This window comes from Coturnix japonica, chromosome 2 (genome assembly GCF_001577835.2).
Source record: "Coturnix japonica isolate 7356 chromosome 2, Coturnix japonica 2.1, whole genome shotgun sequence".
Lineage (NCBI taxonomy): Eukaryota > Metazoa > Chordata > Aves > Galliformes > Phasianidae > Coturnix > Coturnix japonica.
In genome coordinates, this window is record NC_029517.1 from 42,218,504 (window position 1) to 42,232,421 (window position 13,918).

General features: G+C 42.1%; 1 protein-coding gene across 1 annotated transcript; it reads left to right on the forward strand.

The window, feature by feature from the left end:
* Positions 1–98: 98 nt before the first annotated feature.
* On the forward strand, positions 99–9,069 carry SFRP4 (secreted frizzled related protein 4). Its single transcript, XM_015854212.2, has 6 exons — positions 99–696; positions 798–878; positions 954–1,019; positions 3,437–3,635; positions 5,871–5,934; positions 7,866–9,069. The coding sequence occupies exons 1-6, from the start codon at positions 156–158 to the stop codon at positions 8,052–8,054; spliced, it is 1,140 nt and encodes a 379-aa protein (XP_015709698.1). The 5' UTR covers positions 99–155; the 3' UTR covers positions 8,055–9,069.
* The last annotated feature ends 4,849 nt before the right edge of the window (positions 9,070–13,918 follow it).

Consider the following 13,918-nt stretch of genomic DNA (forward strand, 5'->3'; position numbering starts at 1 on the left):
GGGGATTACGGCGGTGGCGGTGATGTCACGGTGCCGGCCCGCCGCTCACACGCACACACACACGCACACCCCCAGCGGCGCGGCGGGGCTGCCCGGGCAGCAGCTCGGTCCCACGTCACGCGTGCCGCCGATATAAATGCCGTCCCGCGATTTCCATGGCTGTCGGCGCCGCTCCCGACACCGAGTGCGGCCGGACCCAGGGGCGGCGGCGGAGGAGGCGGCTGAGGAAGAGGCGGAGGAGGAGGAGGAGGAGGATGCTGCGCGCCTTGGTGGCCGTGTCCCTGTGGCTGCGGGTGAGCCCGCGGGCGCAGGGCGCGCCGTGCGAGGCGGTGCGCATCCCCATGTGCCGCCCCATGCCCTGGAACATCACCCGTATGCCCAACCACCTCCACCACAGCACGCAGGAGAACGCCGTGCTGGCCATCGAGCAGTACGAGGAGCTGGTGGGCACCGGCTGCAGCCCGGTCCTCCCCTTCTTCCTCTGCGCCATGTACGCTCCCATCTGCACGCTGGAGTTCCTCTACGACCCCATCAAGCCCTGCCGCTCCGTCTGCCAGCGCGCCCGCGACGGCTGCGAGCCCATCATGCGCCGCTACAATCACAGCTGGCCCGACAGCCTGGCCTGCGACGACCTCCCCGTCTACGACCGCGGCGTCTGCATCTCCCCCGAGGCCATCGTCACCGACCTGCCCGAGGGTGGGTGAGCGCCCGGCCGGGGGCGGCGGGGCGGCGGGGGGCGGCCCCAGACCCTACGGCACCCCCCGGCCCCGACCCCCCGACAGCCCTTCTGTTTGCAGATGGGAAGTGGACGGACTTCACGCAGGGCGTGCTGGTGCCGGACAGACCTCCGCAGCCCGAGTGCAGGAGCCGCGGCCAGGGTGAGCCCGGGGGGCCTCCCCACCTCCCCTTCCCGCCCCGCACTCCGTAACCGCTCCCCTTCTCTCCCACCGAAGAGCGATGCAGGTGCAAAAAGACGAAGCCTACGCTGTCGACCTACCTGGCCAAGAACTACAGCTACAGTAAGTGCTGCAGGCTTTGCCCTGCTCTGTTTCGCACCCCTGTGCTTGCTCCCACTCCAGGCCCCATCTCCAAACCACGGGTGTTGAGGCTTCTCCATCCAATATGAAGATGTTGGTCGCCGTTTCCCACTTTCCTGTGTTAGAGTGGAATTTTGGTGGTGTATGACAGCACCAACAGGTCACCCTGCAGGAATAGTTCTTGCTGCTGCACAGGGCACTCCATTGAGTGTGGATGAGCATTGCCCAGTACTGCTTAGCCAGCCTCTGTGCTTGTCCAACAGCTGGAATTAACAGATTTGTTACCCAAATAGAGCTTTTAAATGTAAACAAAGCCACCATGAGGTAAAACTTTTCTATTACTTGTGTATATTCTTGTACATGCTGGCCAGAGCTTCATCTTGTGGGGAATTGTCACAGGTTAATTGAGTTCAGTGACAATTTGCAGCAGCCAGGCAAGGAGTTGGCTGATAGTTTTCATGTTGCATGACATTGTGGCTGGACAAGTAAGTATTCACTGCACCCAATACCCTCCTATCCCATCGATGGGCTTTCTGCTACTGGGAGTCAAGAAAAACAGTAGTTGACATCAATTACATACCACCTTAAACATCTTTAATGTCAATAGAAAAATCCCTGTTAACAGTGAATTGAACATGCAGTATCAGGCTTAGGAATTTATGGGCTTTTTCTCAGGGAAGGGCTGTTTCTGTGAGGGAAGTACTGAATTATCTTGCAATAGAGATGTTGCAATTAGTTGATTCCTGCTTATCTGATAGCAAATGAAAGTGAGCTTGTAGTTATTGGCTTCTTTGTTACTATATGGGGAAAAAAAAATCCAAGTCACTTTGGTGAGCAAATTGAGCAGGTGGGTTGAAACTGGGGGATCTTTGAAGTCATTTTCAACCCAGGCCATTCTGTTTTTCTATGATTCTATATCTAGCTTAGTAAGGATGTTGCAGACTTTCTTGTCAGGGCATTTTGGTTCATATATATGATATATTCTTTTAATGTAATTCCTTAGCCCGTCTTGGTACGCTGTAAGGATGTGTTAAGGTGGGACAATAAAATTTCACGCTGGTCTGAAGTATACGTAAACCGAGTGATATAAAATGATCTGACATGAAATGCAGGTGTTAGCCATGCAAATTCGGATTTCAGGGGCTTCAGTGGGAGAGTTACATGAATAAAAACTGCAAGTTGGATTCCAAAATTTAGATAAGATTGAAGAGTTTCATTCCACTGAATTTGTGAGATCAAGATTCTGTTGTTGAGAGGCAGGTTTTTATCCAGCCTCCTCTAAAATAGATAGGCATGTTCCTATGGAAGATGGATTGAGAAACGAGAGAGCAGGTTGCAAATAAAAAACACATTTTCCTGAAATGCTTTAAAGTAATACATACAACAAAATGTACTTCTATCTGGTCAGAGCTTTTCTTAGGTGTCAGCTGATTATAGGCCCATAGCTGTTTGGATAGGTGTGGTTTTAAAATGTTCTCAGAAATCATTCCATACTTCATATGTCTTTTGTGCTATCAATATAAAACCAACGTCTGCATTCATGTAAGTCTCTAAAGCTGAAACTCTATTTCTTCTTCGCAGAAGAATGGTGTGACCATTTGATAATAAGACCCTTCTTACTTAGATGTTTCCTAGGGGCGAAGTCTCTAGTTCTATTGCTCCCATCTGGTGCTCAGCACAGGGCAGTGGCAGATACTCCCAGGTTGCTCAGGCTCAAAGACGGTCAGGTATCAACCTCAGAGCCATCTGCAGAACTTCTCCTTAGCCTTGTGGATGCTTCTGCATTCAGGATCAGAATAACCTCATTCAGAATTTATTTTATATGAGAATGCTACTACTAGTACATAATCTGAATGAAAAAGAAAGTTATTAACTGAGTACAGCATGGAAATCCCAACCTTCTTCATTTCTAAGTATTTGCTTCAAGTCTTCTGTTCTTATATTTAAGAGAAGACGTAAGTTATTGGATGTGACCTATGGTGAAATGACTTTGCTGTTGATAAGGCTGTATGCCATCTATGAGGTTAAATTATTCATTGCTTAATTGGAGGCAGTAAAATATGGATGTAGAACAGTCCAAATGTATGAGAGAAGTTGCTCTCAGCTGATTCAAAAGTGCTGCCTGTGTTTGTGATTTCCGGCTAGGTCGCCTGGCCTGATCTGGCAGAGCTTTAAGCACATGTTTCATTTCACAGTTGTCAACAGTCCTGCTGAAAACCAAAATCGGGATCAGTCCTCTGTTATTCTAAGCCACTGTATGTGCCCACACATGAAGAAAGAGCTCTAGTTTCACAGCCAAAACAACAGCTTTCAATTTAATGTGTTTTATTTAATTTTAAGTGGTGTTTAAACTTCTGAGATGGTTTGTTGTTCTTACGCCACTGTTTTCATACTTGCAGTCATTCATGCGAAAGTGAAAAGTGTGGAGAGGGGGAACTGCAACGAGATAACGACTGTGGTTGAAGTAAAAGACATCCTGAAGTCCTCGACGCCAATTACTCAGTCCCAAGTGCCTCTTCTGACCAATTCATCCTGCCAGTGTCCACCTCTGCAGCCGAAGCAGGACGTCCTTATCATGTGCTATGAGTGGCGCTCCAGGTGGGCACCTGCAACATGGTTCAGTGTGATGGGAGGGAAGGAGGGCAACACAGCACCCTTTCTGGTCTCTTGGCAAATCTGTTGTTAATACTACACCACCATGTTGCAATTACCTTCACAATTATCTTTTTCCACTTAGTTAATCTTACCTGTAACCCACAAGTCACGGTTTTGTTGAGTGCTGATGGCCAATTGCAGTGGAAGCAACTCCAGCTCTCTGTGACTGTTCTCTAGGCCTGTTGCAAGTACATGCTACCAGCCCACTGGTGCTCTGTGCTGGTAGAATGGTGAAGTGGCTCAGAGTAAAGCAGAGTTCTGTCCCAAGGGAGGGAATGGGAGTCCACAGGACACAGCCCTTCTTCCCTGGCCTGTCTAGGCTTCGGATCGATGCCATCAGTGAGATGTTTCTCGTCCCACAGCTGTGCTGGGACCAGCCCAGGCTGCAGCCACTGGAACTGTGCCTCCCGGATGGCAGATGAAAAGTAAATAAGCTCAGAGCAGCTTGCCAGTTCTGCTGTATGATTAAAAGTCAAAACAAAACTGACTTTACCAGACTTTTTCTCTGGCAGTCAGCCTAGCCCCAGGCATGGAAGGAAATCCAGCATGCTGGGCTGGAGGAGAGGAAGCATTGAACCGCAGCGTGCTTTTCTTTTTGGGTTTTTGAGGCAATGTCCCATCCATTAGCGCCTTAAAGTAATGGTAGCAATGATACCAATAGGACAGCTTGTGGTGTGATTGGTACATGTGCCTCCATGCAATGGGTCAGAGGTAGGATTGTTTGTAAAATGTACAGGCTGGTTTTGTATATGGCTGCTGACAGAACATACAGAACATGTGCAGCTGTAAGGATCATGAAACATCTACGTGCAGAGCTTAATGGACCGTATCCATATTTTCAACCTTTTTTTGTGTAGATATTTTAAAAGGGTTTTACAGGTGTTTCTAACATGTTGCCATCTGATACTTTATTGTTATAGCTCTTTTGGGGGGCAGCTAAGGGGCTCACAAGTTTTTTGTTATTACAAATATTTTATTATTTCAAGTATTTTATTATTACAAGCATTTTCTTATTACACAGCACCTTGCCACTCCAGATCTGGAAGTGTTTCACAAAGATTAATTTAGAACCCTCTAGCTATGTTAGCTTTGTTTATGGGAAGGTGCTCTGGGCCATGTGGAAATAGCATGACTGACATAGCTATCAGGTTGCTCTGAGCTGCAGGGCTTTGCTGGAGTGAATCCTCAGCAAGTTCTTAGAGAGAGGAGATTTCAGAATTGAAAGGTCCTCATCATCTTCTCCCTTACTATGGAGAAAGCACAACAATTGCTAAATATTTTTTATGGTTTTTAATTTCATATAGATTTGCAAAAGTAGAATAAGCTTTTTTATGTGTTTCCTGTTGAACTCAACAGTATGTAAACAGAAAATTTTGAGTTACAGTAATGTTTTGAATGCCAGAAACAACATGGATGAAAGCTGCAGCCCTCCTGAAGTCAGTGGCAAAACTTCTGTTGCTCTTAGGTAGGATTAGGATTTCACTCACTAATTGGGTTTGAACAGCAGCTGCATCAGGTGCATCCCTCCAGTATAAAATAGTTGTTTCAACCTTGGTGTTCAGATGGTGTGCTTTAGAATAAGCTCTCTTAGAAGCTCTGTAAGGCATAGACCATTTAATAACTACACTTCTGTTTAATTCATTTTATAATATCTAGACTCAGTATTTTCATACAGGGGGTGGCCACAGTTCATTGGCAGATAAATACCAACACCCATAATTATTCCAAATTCACTTTAAAACTCCCATTAAGTAATTACATGTAACACATAAATAATGTAATCATAATATATTAGTAGATAGCAATGGAGACAATTATAAGTGATCAGGTAGCGTTACCATTTGTCAGAAAAGCTATATTAAGTAGTGCATGTAAACCTAGCTTTTTTTTTCCATCAAAGAAGTCAAATACATTCATACAAATACATTAGTTTAAACTGCTTGTTCACGCACACACAGTGGCAACAAGCAGAAATGTATATGATAAAAGCATTTAAGCAGTTTCATAGGATGTTACCCAACTCATTACGTTTCGTTAACAGCAATCAAGGCAGGACAACTTTCCCCCTTTCTGTATGCAGAAACTATCAGTACTTGCTAGTTCATTGCAGTGTCAGTCATCTGGAATGACGTCTCAGGAATCAGAACCAAAAGTGTCTCCTTGTTTCTTTATTTTCAGGTTGATGCTTCTTGATGGATGTCTAGTTGAAAAATGGAAGGATCAATTAAACAAAAGATTTAAGGTAAATACAACCAAAGAAAAGAATGTTAATATTCTCATTAAAAAGCTAAACTCCATTGTAGATTTTTCAGCATTTAATAATTTGCTTGAACTTTACATATGCAGAATACCTCTGAGTATTATTGTTTTCACTTCAATATTTTTAATACCTCCAAAAATCAGATCGCTTATCTATGCTTAGTTATATATAAATGACAATGGAAATCTGAAATCTTCACTCTCTAAAATTTTACTTCTGTTTTATCTGCCAAGTGTCCCTGGGAAGGATGTTGTCTGGTCTTTGTGTGAACTCATATTACAGTAATGACTCTGAGAATTGCCTTTGTATAGTGCTTAGTGAAGTAGCTGTCTGGTGATAAGCAGATAACTGTAGGGTCCCTACTGGGTAAGAAGGGTAGTTAAAATCCACTGCACCTGATGAAAGGGCTTTGATGCATTGAAGAGTGCAATCCGGAGACACAGGGTACTCACCAGCTACATCCAGATAAGGGCCTACTGCAGGTATTGTGCTTTCACTTGCTGCTTTTAAGAAACACTGGAGGAAAATGTCTAACCCTTGTTATCGCTCCCTGCTTGTAAACTCTTTTTAATATAGAGACAGTGTCTGACTCTTCTTCACACCTGTAGAGATGAAAAAGATTTCTCTAATTCGGAAAAGGTTTCAGAGCATTAAAGATATGCGGAGACATGTACCTTAATTACAGTCCACATGTAGGTGATAGAGGAGGAAAAAGGATGCATATTTCCACTTGTAGAAGCTTTTAGATTACAGATCAACTTCTTTCAGGCGTCTGTACTTGATGCTTATATCATTCCCCTTTGTCCTCACTTTTAAGACTGTAAACAATAAATATATTGCAATTGCAGATTAGACCAGGCAGGATTTGAGAGATTACTGACATATAACGTGGATTTTTGAAATCCCATAGCTGTAAACTTAATGACAAGTTGCTGGCACATGTGTTTTAGTGGGCTTTTTACACTGTTTTCTGATTTCTAATTGTAGCTTGAATCCTGTTTGGATGTTCATTTTCAGACAGTCAAAATAGATACACAGCTGCAAAACAGACTACATCTCCAAGCGTATGTCCTTCCTTCTGATATCAGCAGCTCTCTAAATTAAATCCTCCCTTAAACATGTTTGAGTGATACACATTTAAATGCCTGCTGATAGTTCTTGTTTGATAAAGATATCTATGATGACTCTGCCTTCATGAATATAGCCAATATGGAGCTGGGTGTTGCAGTGGATTTGTTTAAAGTCCGTTATTCATCTCTGAAGACTTACATCCAACATTTATCTTGAGTTACTGATTAAAATGAATATTTTGAGCTGTCTCTGGACCACAAGATACATCTGTTAACATAACCACAATGTAGCTGGTCTCTTTTCTAGCCAGGCTGAGAGTCTGAGTAGCAAGATTAGTGCAGAGAGATCAAACAAGGAAGCTGCAGAGCATTGCTCTTGCTCTGATCGCTGGGAAAAGACCCTTCTTTGTGAGTTTCAGACAAAAAAAGTACATTAGTAGAAGGAAAAGGTGAAGACCTCCAGCTTTTACTATCTACCTTTCTTTTCTTAAAACGTGTTTCTGTTCCTAGAGGTAAAAGAGTTCTGCAGTATTGCAGATCTCCATATTTTGGATCACCTAACCACTTAACAGCACTTTAAAAACCCTTGGTTTGTGGAAAGGTGTGAGAAGCACACTCGTAGACAGCACACAGGAGAGATGTGCAGTTGTCATTTTCATCAGCTGATATTGTGGAATATCTTGTGCACCCAAGAACATGTGGCAGGTTTCCACTACAGCCAGCTGCTACATACTGAGCTTGATGGCCCTGCAGGACAGAGCACAAAGATGTTGAGATCCCTGGTTCTGAATAGATGTCATTATTTACAGTAATGTCTTTCTGTCATGTTCTGTCCTTCCACAGAGATGGGAACAGAGACTGCAGGAACAAAAGCAGCGAACAGCCCGCAGTAAGAATCAGAATGCAGGACGCAGTGGTCGGAGTGGGGCCCCAAAACCATCAAACAAGAACACCAACACTTTGGTCAGTGGTCCCAAAAAGGCCACTAGAACGAGAAATGGCCAGAAAGAAACAAATGCTAAAAAAGTATGAGTGTGACATTTCTGGAAAGAGGAGAAAGATTTTTCTTACATGATGAGGGTCACAATCTGGCTCGACTGGCATGTTTTATTAATCCAGAACTCATCGATTTAGAAACTCCATTTCTACATAGACATTTTTGCTGCACTTTACTTGTAAAGGTTTGCTTTTCCTTTCAAGCCAGTGCAAGCCGCAGAGTGTAGGTTTGCACTAATACGTGGTAGGCATATTCAGGCTGACTGAGCTTTATCTTAGGGCTCTCATTTGCAATTCTAGGTAGAGCTGTCTTGGCTGCTAGAGGTTTTAACTCTGTCCCTGTTACCCTGCCAGAGGTTGGGAGGGCTGCACAAGGCATCTCTTCTCTGCACAGAAAGTGCACTTTGCAGCTAGGTGTGTTAGTTGGCAAGTTACTGTGTGAGTGAATCTGATGAGTTGAGAACCATGGCAGCTGAGGAGCAGCAGAGGGCTGTAACTTCTGGCAGAGAGCTGCAGTGACTATTACAGCTGCTGTGGCTGAGTCTATCTGCTGTTGGGAATCACAGCTCTTAGTCAGAGCAGTCAAAAGCATAGTTTACCAATGAGCATCTGGGTATGCGTTATGTGATTATTTACTTTTTATGAGTGCCAGAAATATGCTTACAGTGTTAGTTTTTGACTTTGTTTGTGTAGCAAAAATGCCTTGAAAGCAAACTAATTTTTTTTAATTATTATTATCACTGTACTTCAGGCTGCCTTCTGTTGTTATTATTTCAAATATATTTAAACATCTAATTGAAAAAGATCAGTATCTTTTAAAAGGACAGATTAAAATGAAGCAGATCTGCAGAATTCTTAAGAATTTTACATATGTTTGCTGTAATATATCTTTGTTACAAAAACTGGAAGAGAAGCCTTCCTCTAAACGTAACTGACAGCTACTGAACAGTATTGCATTAGAGGGCTTCGTGCGGCTCCATGTTCACGTGGATCATTTTTATCATTTGATACCAAATAAACAAATAAATAGACTAATAAATAAGAAAGATGATTTGTCTCTCTTCATTGCCTTCTGAAAACAACCGGCTGGGTTCAGTTCTTCTGACTTGAAAGTCACGTTTACCCTGCAAGCTGCTGTGAACAAAGAAGATGCTAGTATTTATGTACAGAGTTTTAATGACCTATTTAGCTGCATGAGCTATGGAGAAAGCAAAGGTGATACAAATCAAATTGACATAACACAGCACCATCATGGCATTTGTGCTGTGCCTGCCCAGGCTTTACCTGGATACGGCAGTATGGCTGGCACAGTCTGATTTCTGTTAACAGATAAGGAGATCACCTTCATTGACATTGTGAGAGGTCATAATTGATACCTTAAAGAACTTCAGGAATTCCTACAGCAAAACTGAGGATTAGACTTAGTGTTTCTGATATCTGTAAAACAAAACTGATATTTCTAAAATAGAGAGGGTCCACATCAGAAAAAAATAACTGGCTCTGTGTTGGTGAACATAGAGTTTAAACCAATCATGTCAGTATGTTGATCTATATTACCTTACCTGAATTCCAGTGCAGTTTGCATAGGTTAAGGCAAAATATGCTGGAGTGATTTTTGCAGTTTTGAACTGTTGGCTAAAATAAGCAAAGGTCATCATATGAATGTAGGTCTTTTCTACTAATTCTGGGCAGATGTGAAAATTCATCTCAATGGAATATCTGCAGAATAAGAGGCAAAATTTAATCCAGGTGCCAGGAATGCTGAGCATATACTGGATTCCTTGGCTAGAATGAGAACTGTGCGTGTTAAACATGTCAGGAAAAAACAGACCATAAACTTTGGTTCTTGAACACAGGCTATAGGTAAAATGGGATGAAGTGGAACATAAGAAATAGCAGTGAAATGAGACAACATTTCACTGCAGGTGGCTACATGAGGAAAGTTGGAAAACAATGACTGAAGGAAGCACAATCTAGAAGATAAATACGACTGGAAAGTTTCTACACTTTTCTATTGTGTATCAGGAGTTTTTAAGCTTTGGTTTCCTGTTGATGTCAACTTGAAGTACTCCAGTAAATACGTATAAAGGTAACTAATCAAAATCGATCACAATCCTATCAATGCGAGACTGAAAAAACAAATACAGAAGCCACGATATTTCACTTTAACAAGTTCAAGTGGTGAATATAGCCAGGCTCCATTCAGTACTAATATAACACAACACATACTGAAAATCCCTTATGCTTCTTAACTTCTTGCAACACTGAATGTAGACTCAGATCACCCCCGTCCTCCAGCCTGCTGCCCTTACCTTTACGAAGATGTGAGGCAGATGTCAGAGCAGCAAGGGCTGTTCAAGCAGGTCCTGCAGACCCACATGGCCAACTCACTTCTCTCTACCACATGGCAAGAAGTCAGACTCAGCTCTCCTAGTGCACATCTGGTGTCTCGTTAGGGCACCCCAGCACTGCAGTCACAAAACCTAGATTCAGCAGAGTAGACAAGTAGACTATTGATGGATGAAAGCAATTATTGTACCTATTTACAGCTAGAATACTAGTTAGCAAAAAACTGTAGTGTCAAATGTTTTTTTTCTCGATATTACAGCTGCCTTCATTATGAGGGTCTTGGCGTTTCTTTTTTTTTGTCATATAAAATAAAAATGGCCTGGAACATTGAACAGATGTTTCTAGTGAGTGTCTTGAGAGCTCCCACACGTATGTGGCCAATTCAGTAAGAACTGCCATTGAATATTTTTACTGAATGTTCTAACCTCAGTTCCAAAAGGAATGAAACCTGAAAAAATATTTGTTCTAATTGCGAATAATTGGCTTCATTTTAGAGAGTCACTGTCAATGCAAGTCAGAACTCTTAGGAACCACATTAAAAAAATACAAGAAAAACAAACCAAGAACAAAACAAAGCAAAACATAACGTTGCCTCCAATAGAACTTGAATGACCCGGTCACTTTAATTCAATGCAGCGTTGTAATTTTATTACTTTTGTCCAGTCACTGCATATAACTGAGAAATACTTCCTGGACAAACAAAAGGAAGATTTTCTAGTCCAAAGTACTCAAACAGCTCTTAAACTATGATGTTCTTTGCCGTTGTAACCTAGATTTCAAATGAATGGAACCTGAAAAAATATTTATTGCAATTATGCACAATTGACCCACATTTCTGGGTTGCGCTTAGTAGCTGAATGTAAAAGCACGTCTTAAAATGTTTCCTCAGCCACATTTTTCTTGTAAACCACATCAGCTCCAATTGATCTTGTAAATAAATACAAACGCATCAGGATGACTCACAAATTGTTTTTCCACTGATAGTAGAAAGCGGTAGCTTACAAGAACCTGCAAATGAGTATTTCGTTTCTATAATGGTTCATTACTTCTAATTAAATATAATCAAGACCCTGTGGAAACACTACATTTAATTTCACTTGCTGACATTATATTTCCTGTAACATTTCTGAAACTGAGTGCCAGCCTTATTACGGGGTGAAACAGGATTTTGAGCTTGCTTTGTTGGATATGCAGGAAATTGAGGGCATTCCAAGTAACCTATTAATGTCAGACTGGCTCCTGTTGTGATTGACAACAGTCTTCTGGATCAAACTGTAGAGTAATCAGCGCTAGGGGAGATTCAGGTTGGAGGACCAGGGAGGTGGTACAGTCACTGACCCTGGAGATGTTCAAGAAACCTTGAGATGCTGGAGTACATTTCTCCTGAGCCTATAACTGAAAGTGCTTTTCTATGTCATCACATGTGCTCAAACACTTAGATATCATGCCTATTGTGCAACATGCCTATGTCATTGTAACATAACATATAAAGAATAATGCAAGTCAGTCTAGATTATGAGTACAATGCCTAAGTGTTAAGATAAACTTTTGGAGACAAAACAATCTGCTAGAATATTGACAGCTGCCATGCTTCTGAATGTATGACATTCTGATAATTCTATAGAAGTCTGTATCTCAGCTGGTCCTGTAAAAATAAATAATCCCGTCTAAATTTTCAGCTTTATATTTGCCCTGGTGGTAGATAAGCCACTTAACTATAGCAAAGATCTTGGAAAATGGCTGCAGTTGGACTTGAAAAGAGATCTTGGATCTTGGGAAAAGGCTGTGGTTGGACTTGATGATCCTCTAGGTCTTTTCCAACCTGGGTAATTCTATGATTCTAAATAACATGAATCGACATGTCTGAAATCATCCTATTCGGGATTCGGCCTTTCCTGGGACTGTTTCTTGGATTAAAGTATAACCCAAAAGATCCAGAGCACTGGAATAATACAAGGAAGAACAATTTTAATTGGTTTTTGAAGTAAAAAAATGAGCCAGAGAACATATGGCAGTTCTGAGGAGTGATTCTCAGAAGTCAGTTCACTGAGGTGAATTATAAATTCTACACAAAACAAAACTTCCTTCCAGCTCACCTCAAGTAGAGTTTATTGCAATAAAGAAGCTGTAGGTGCAAATGGGCCACCAGGAGAATGCTCAGTCCAACTCCTGCTAGAGGAATGTCTATAATAACAAATTAACAAATGCTCCATCACAACAGAAATATTTGTCAGGAAGTTCTTTAAAACAGCAAGCAATATTAAATACCATAGGAGCAGAAAGGAAAGTGTGAGAAGACTCTTCATTCTTTCTGGACTTTGCATTTATAATCAACTCAATAAAGTAAACTGCTTTAATTGAATGTCATTCCTTAATATCTCAAACTTCATCAGACTTGGACAGCAAAAGTAAGAAACCATCAGCTACTGAAGGGTATTTATGTTCTTCACAAAAGCCAGTGAAATTAGACTGAGACAGGATGTAGACTCATCAGTTTGTCAAGAATGTGTATTTCAAGATTAGCTGTATATAAGGGCTGTCTTCATACTTTGCTTCATCTGATCTATTTGAGTTGAGTAAGTGGGTTGGAAAGGATCACCTATACTATTATCCCATCTATGGCAGAAGATGATAAGGGGAAGGATAAATAAGTAAAACAATTATTTGTCGGTGCTCTGAGTGAGTCTATAGGCCCTGAGGCTCCCTTGGGATTCACAGCCATGCCGTCTGCTGCAGATGAGACCTGGGCTTAATCCTAGCCTGAGCTACATTGTACTACTTGTCCCTGGTTCTCTTTCCTGTTGCTCCTGACAGGACACCTGAGTGGGTGTTGGACCCAGTTCTCAACCTTTCCAGGGCTGCTAATGGACCTTGTTATGTCAGGATGAGGTGTGGGTAATCCACCAGTGAAGACACAGCCTGTGCTACAGTCGTCTTTGGTTTCAGGCCCATTCTTGCCTGTGGAGTTTTCCCACACTTACTAATCCCTTCTGTCAGTGTTATAACTGCAGCCCAAGACCTTTCAGCATTTCTCCTTTCTGGTCTGCACTAGCTACCTCAAGGGTTTCTAACTTTTTGGTTCACCTGGGTTGCATTAAGTAAAGAAGAATTGACTTGTGCTGCATAAAAAAATATGTAGGTCCCACCAAAAGTAATGTCTCCTATTTATTTCCATACAACTTCTTTTCTTCTTTTAAAAAAATCTTAATAATAACAATCAGAAGCCCAAGATTGGCTGAAGGCTCTGTTGATATTTTAACTGTGGGACTTCACAACTTGTTAAAACTGTTTTGTTTTCTTTCAGATTGCTGCTCATATCCAATCATTGGAAATGTTCTGAAAAATAAACTTTGGCAGACACAAGGCAAGTGTGAGCATCTGAGGCTGTTACTTGAAGCGTTCTCAGACACAAAGGTTTCTGTTGTCCTCATGGCTGATGAGTTTCCTGCTTTTCTGCGTTCATCCTGAACGTGGTGTTGTGCCTTACACAATCCTGCTCATGGGAGGGGCACTGGAGGGGACTGCAAGGAGCTGGAGGCCCCAGATGTGGT

Excerpts from the sequence above, each read along its gene's own strand:
- SFRP4 (XM_015854212.2), top strand. The coding sequence starts at position 156 with ATGGCTGTCGGCGCCGCTCCCGACACCGAGTGCGGCCGGACCCAGGGG. Across the intron at positions 697-797 it reads CGTCACCGACCTGCCCGAGG|ATGGGAAGTGGACGGACTTC; the intron begins GTGGGTGAGCGC and ends TTCTGTTTGCAG. Across the intron at positions 1,020-3,436 it reads GGCCAAGAACTACAGCTACA|TCATTCATGCGAAAGTGAAA; the intron begins GTAAGTGCTGCA and ends TCATACTTGCAG.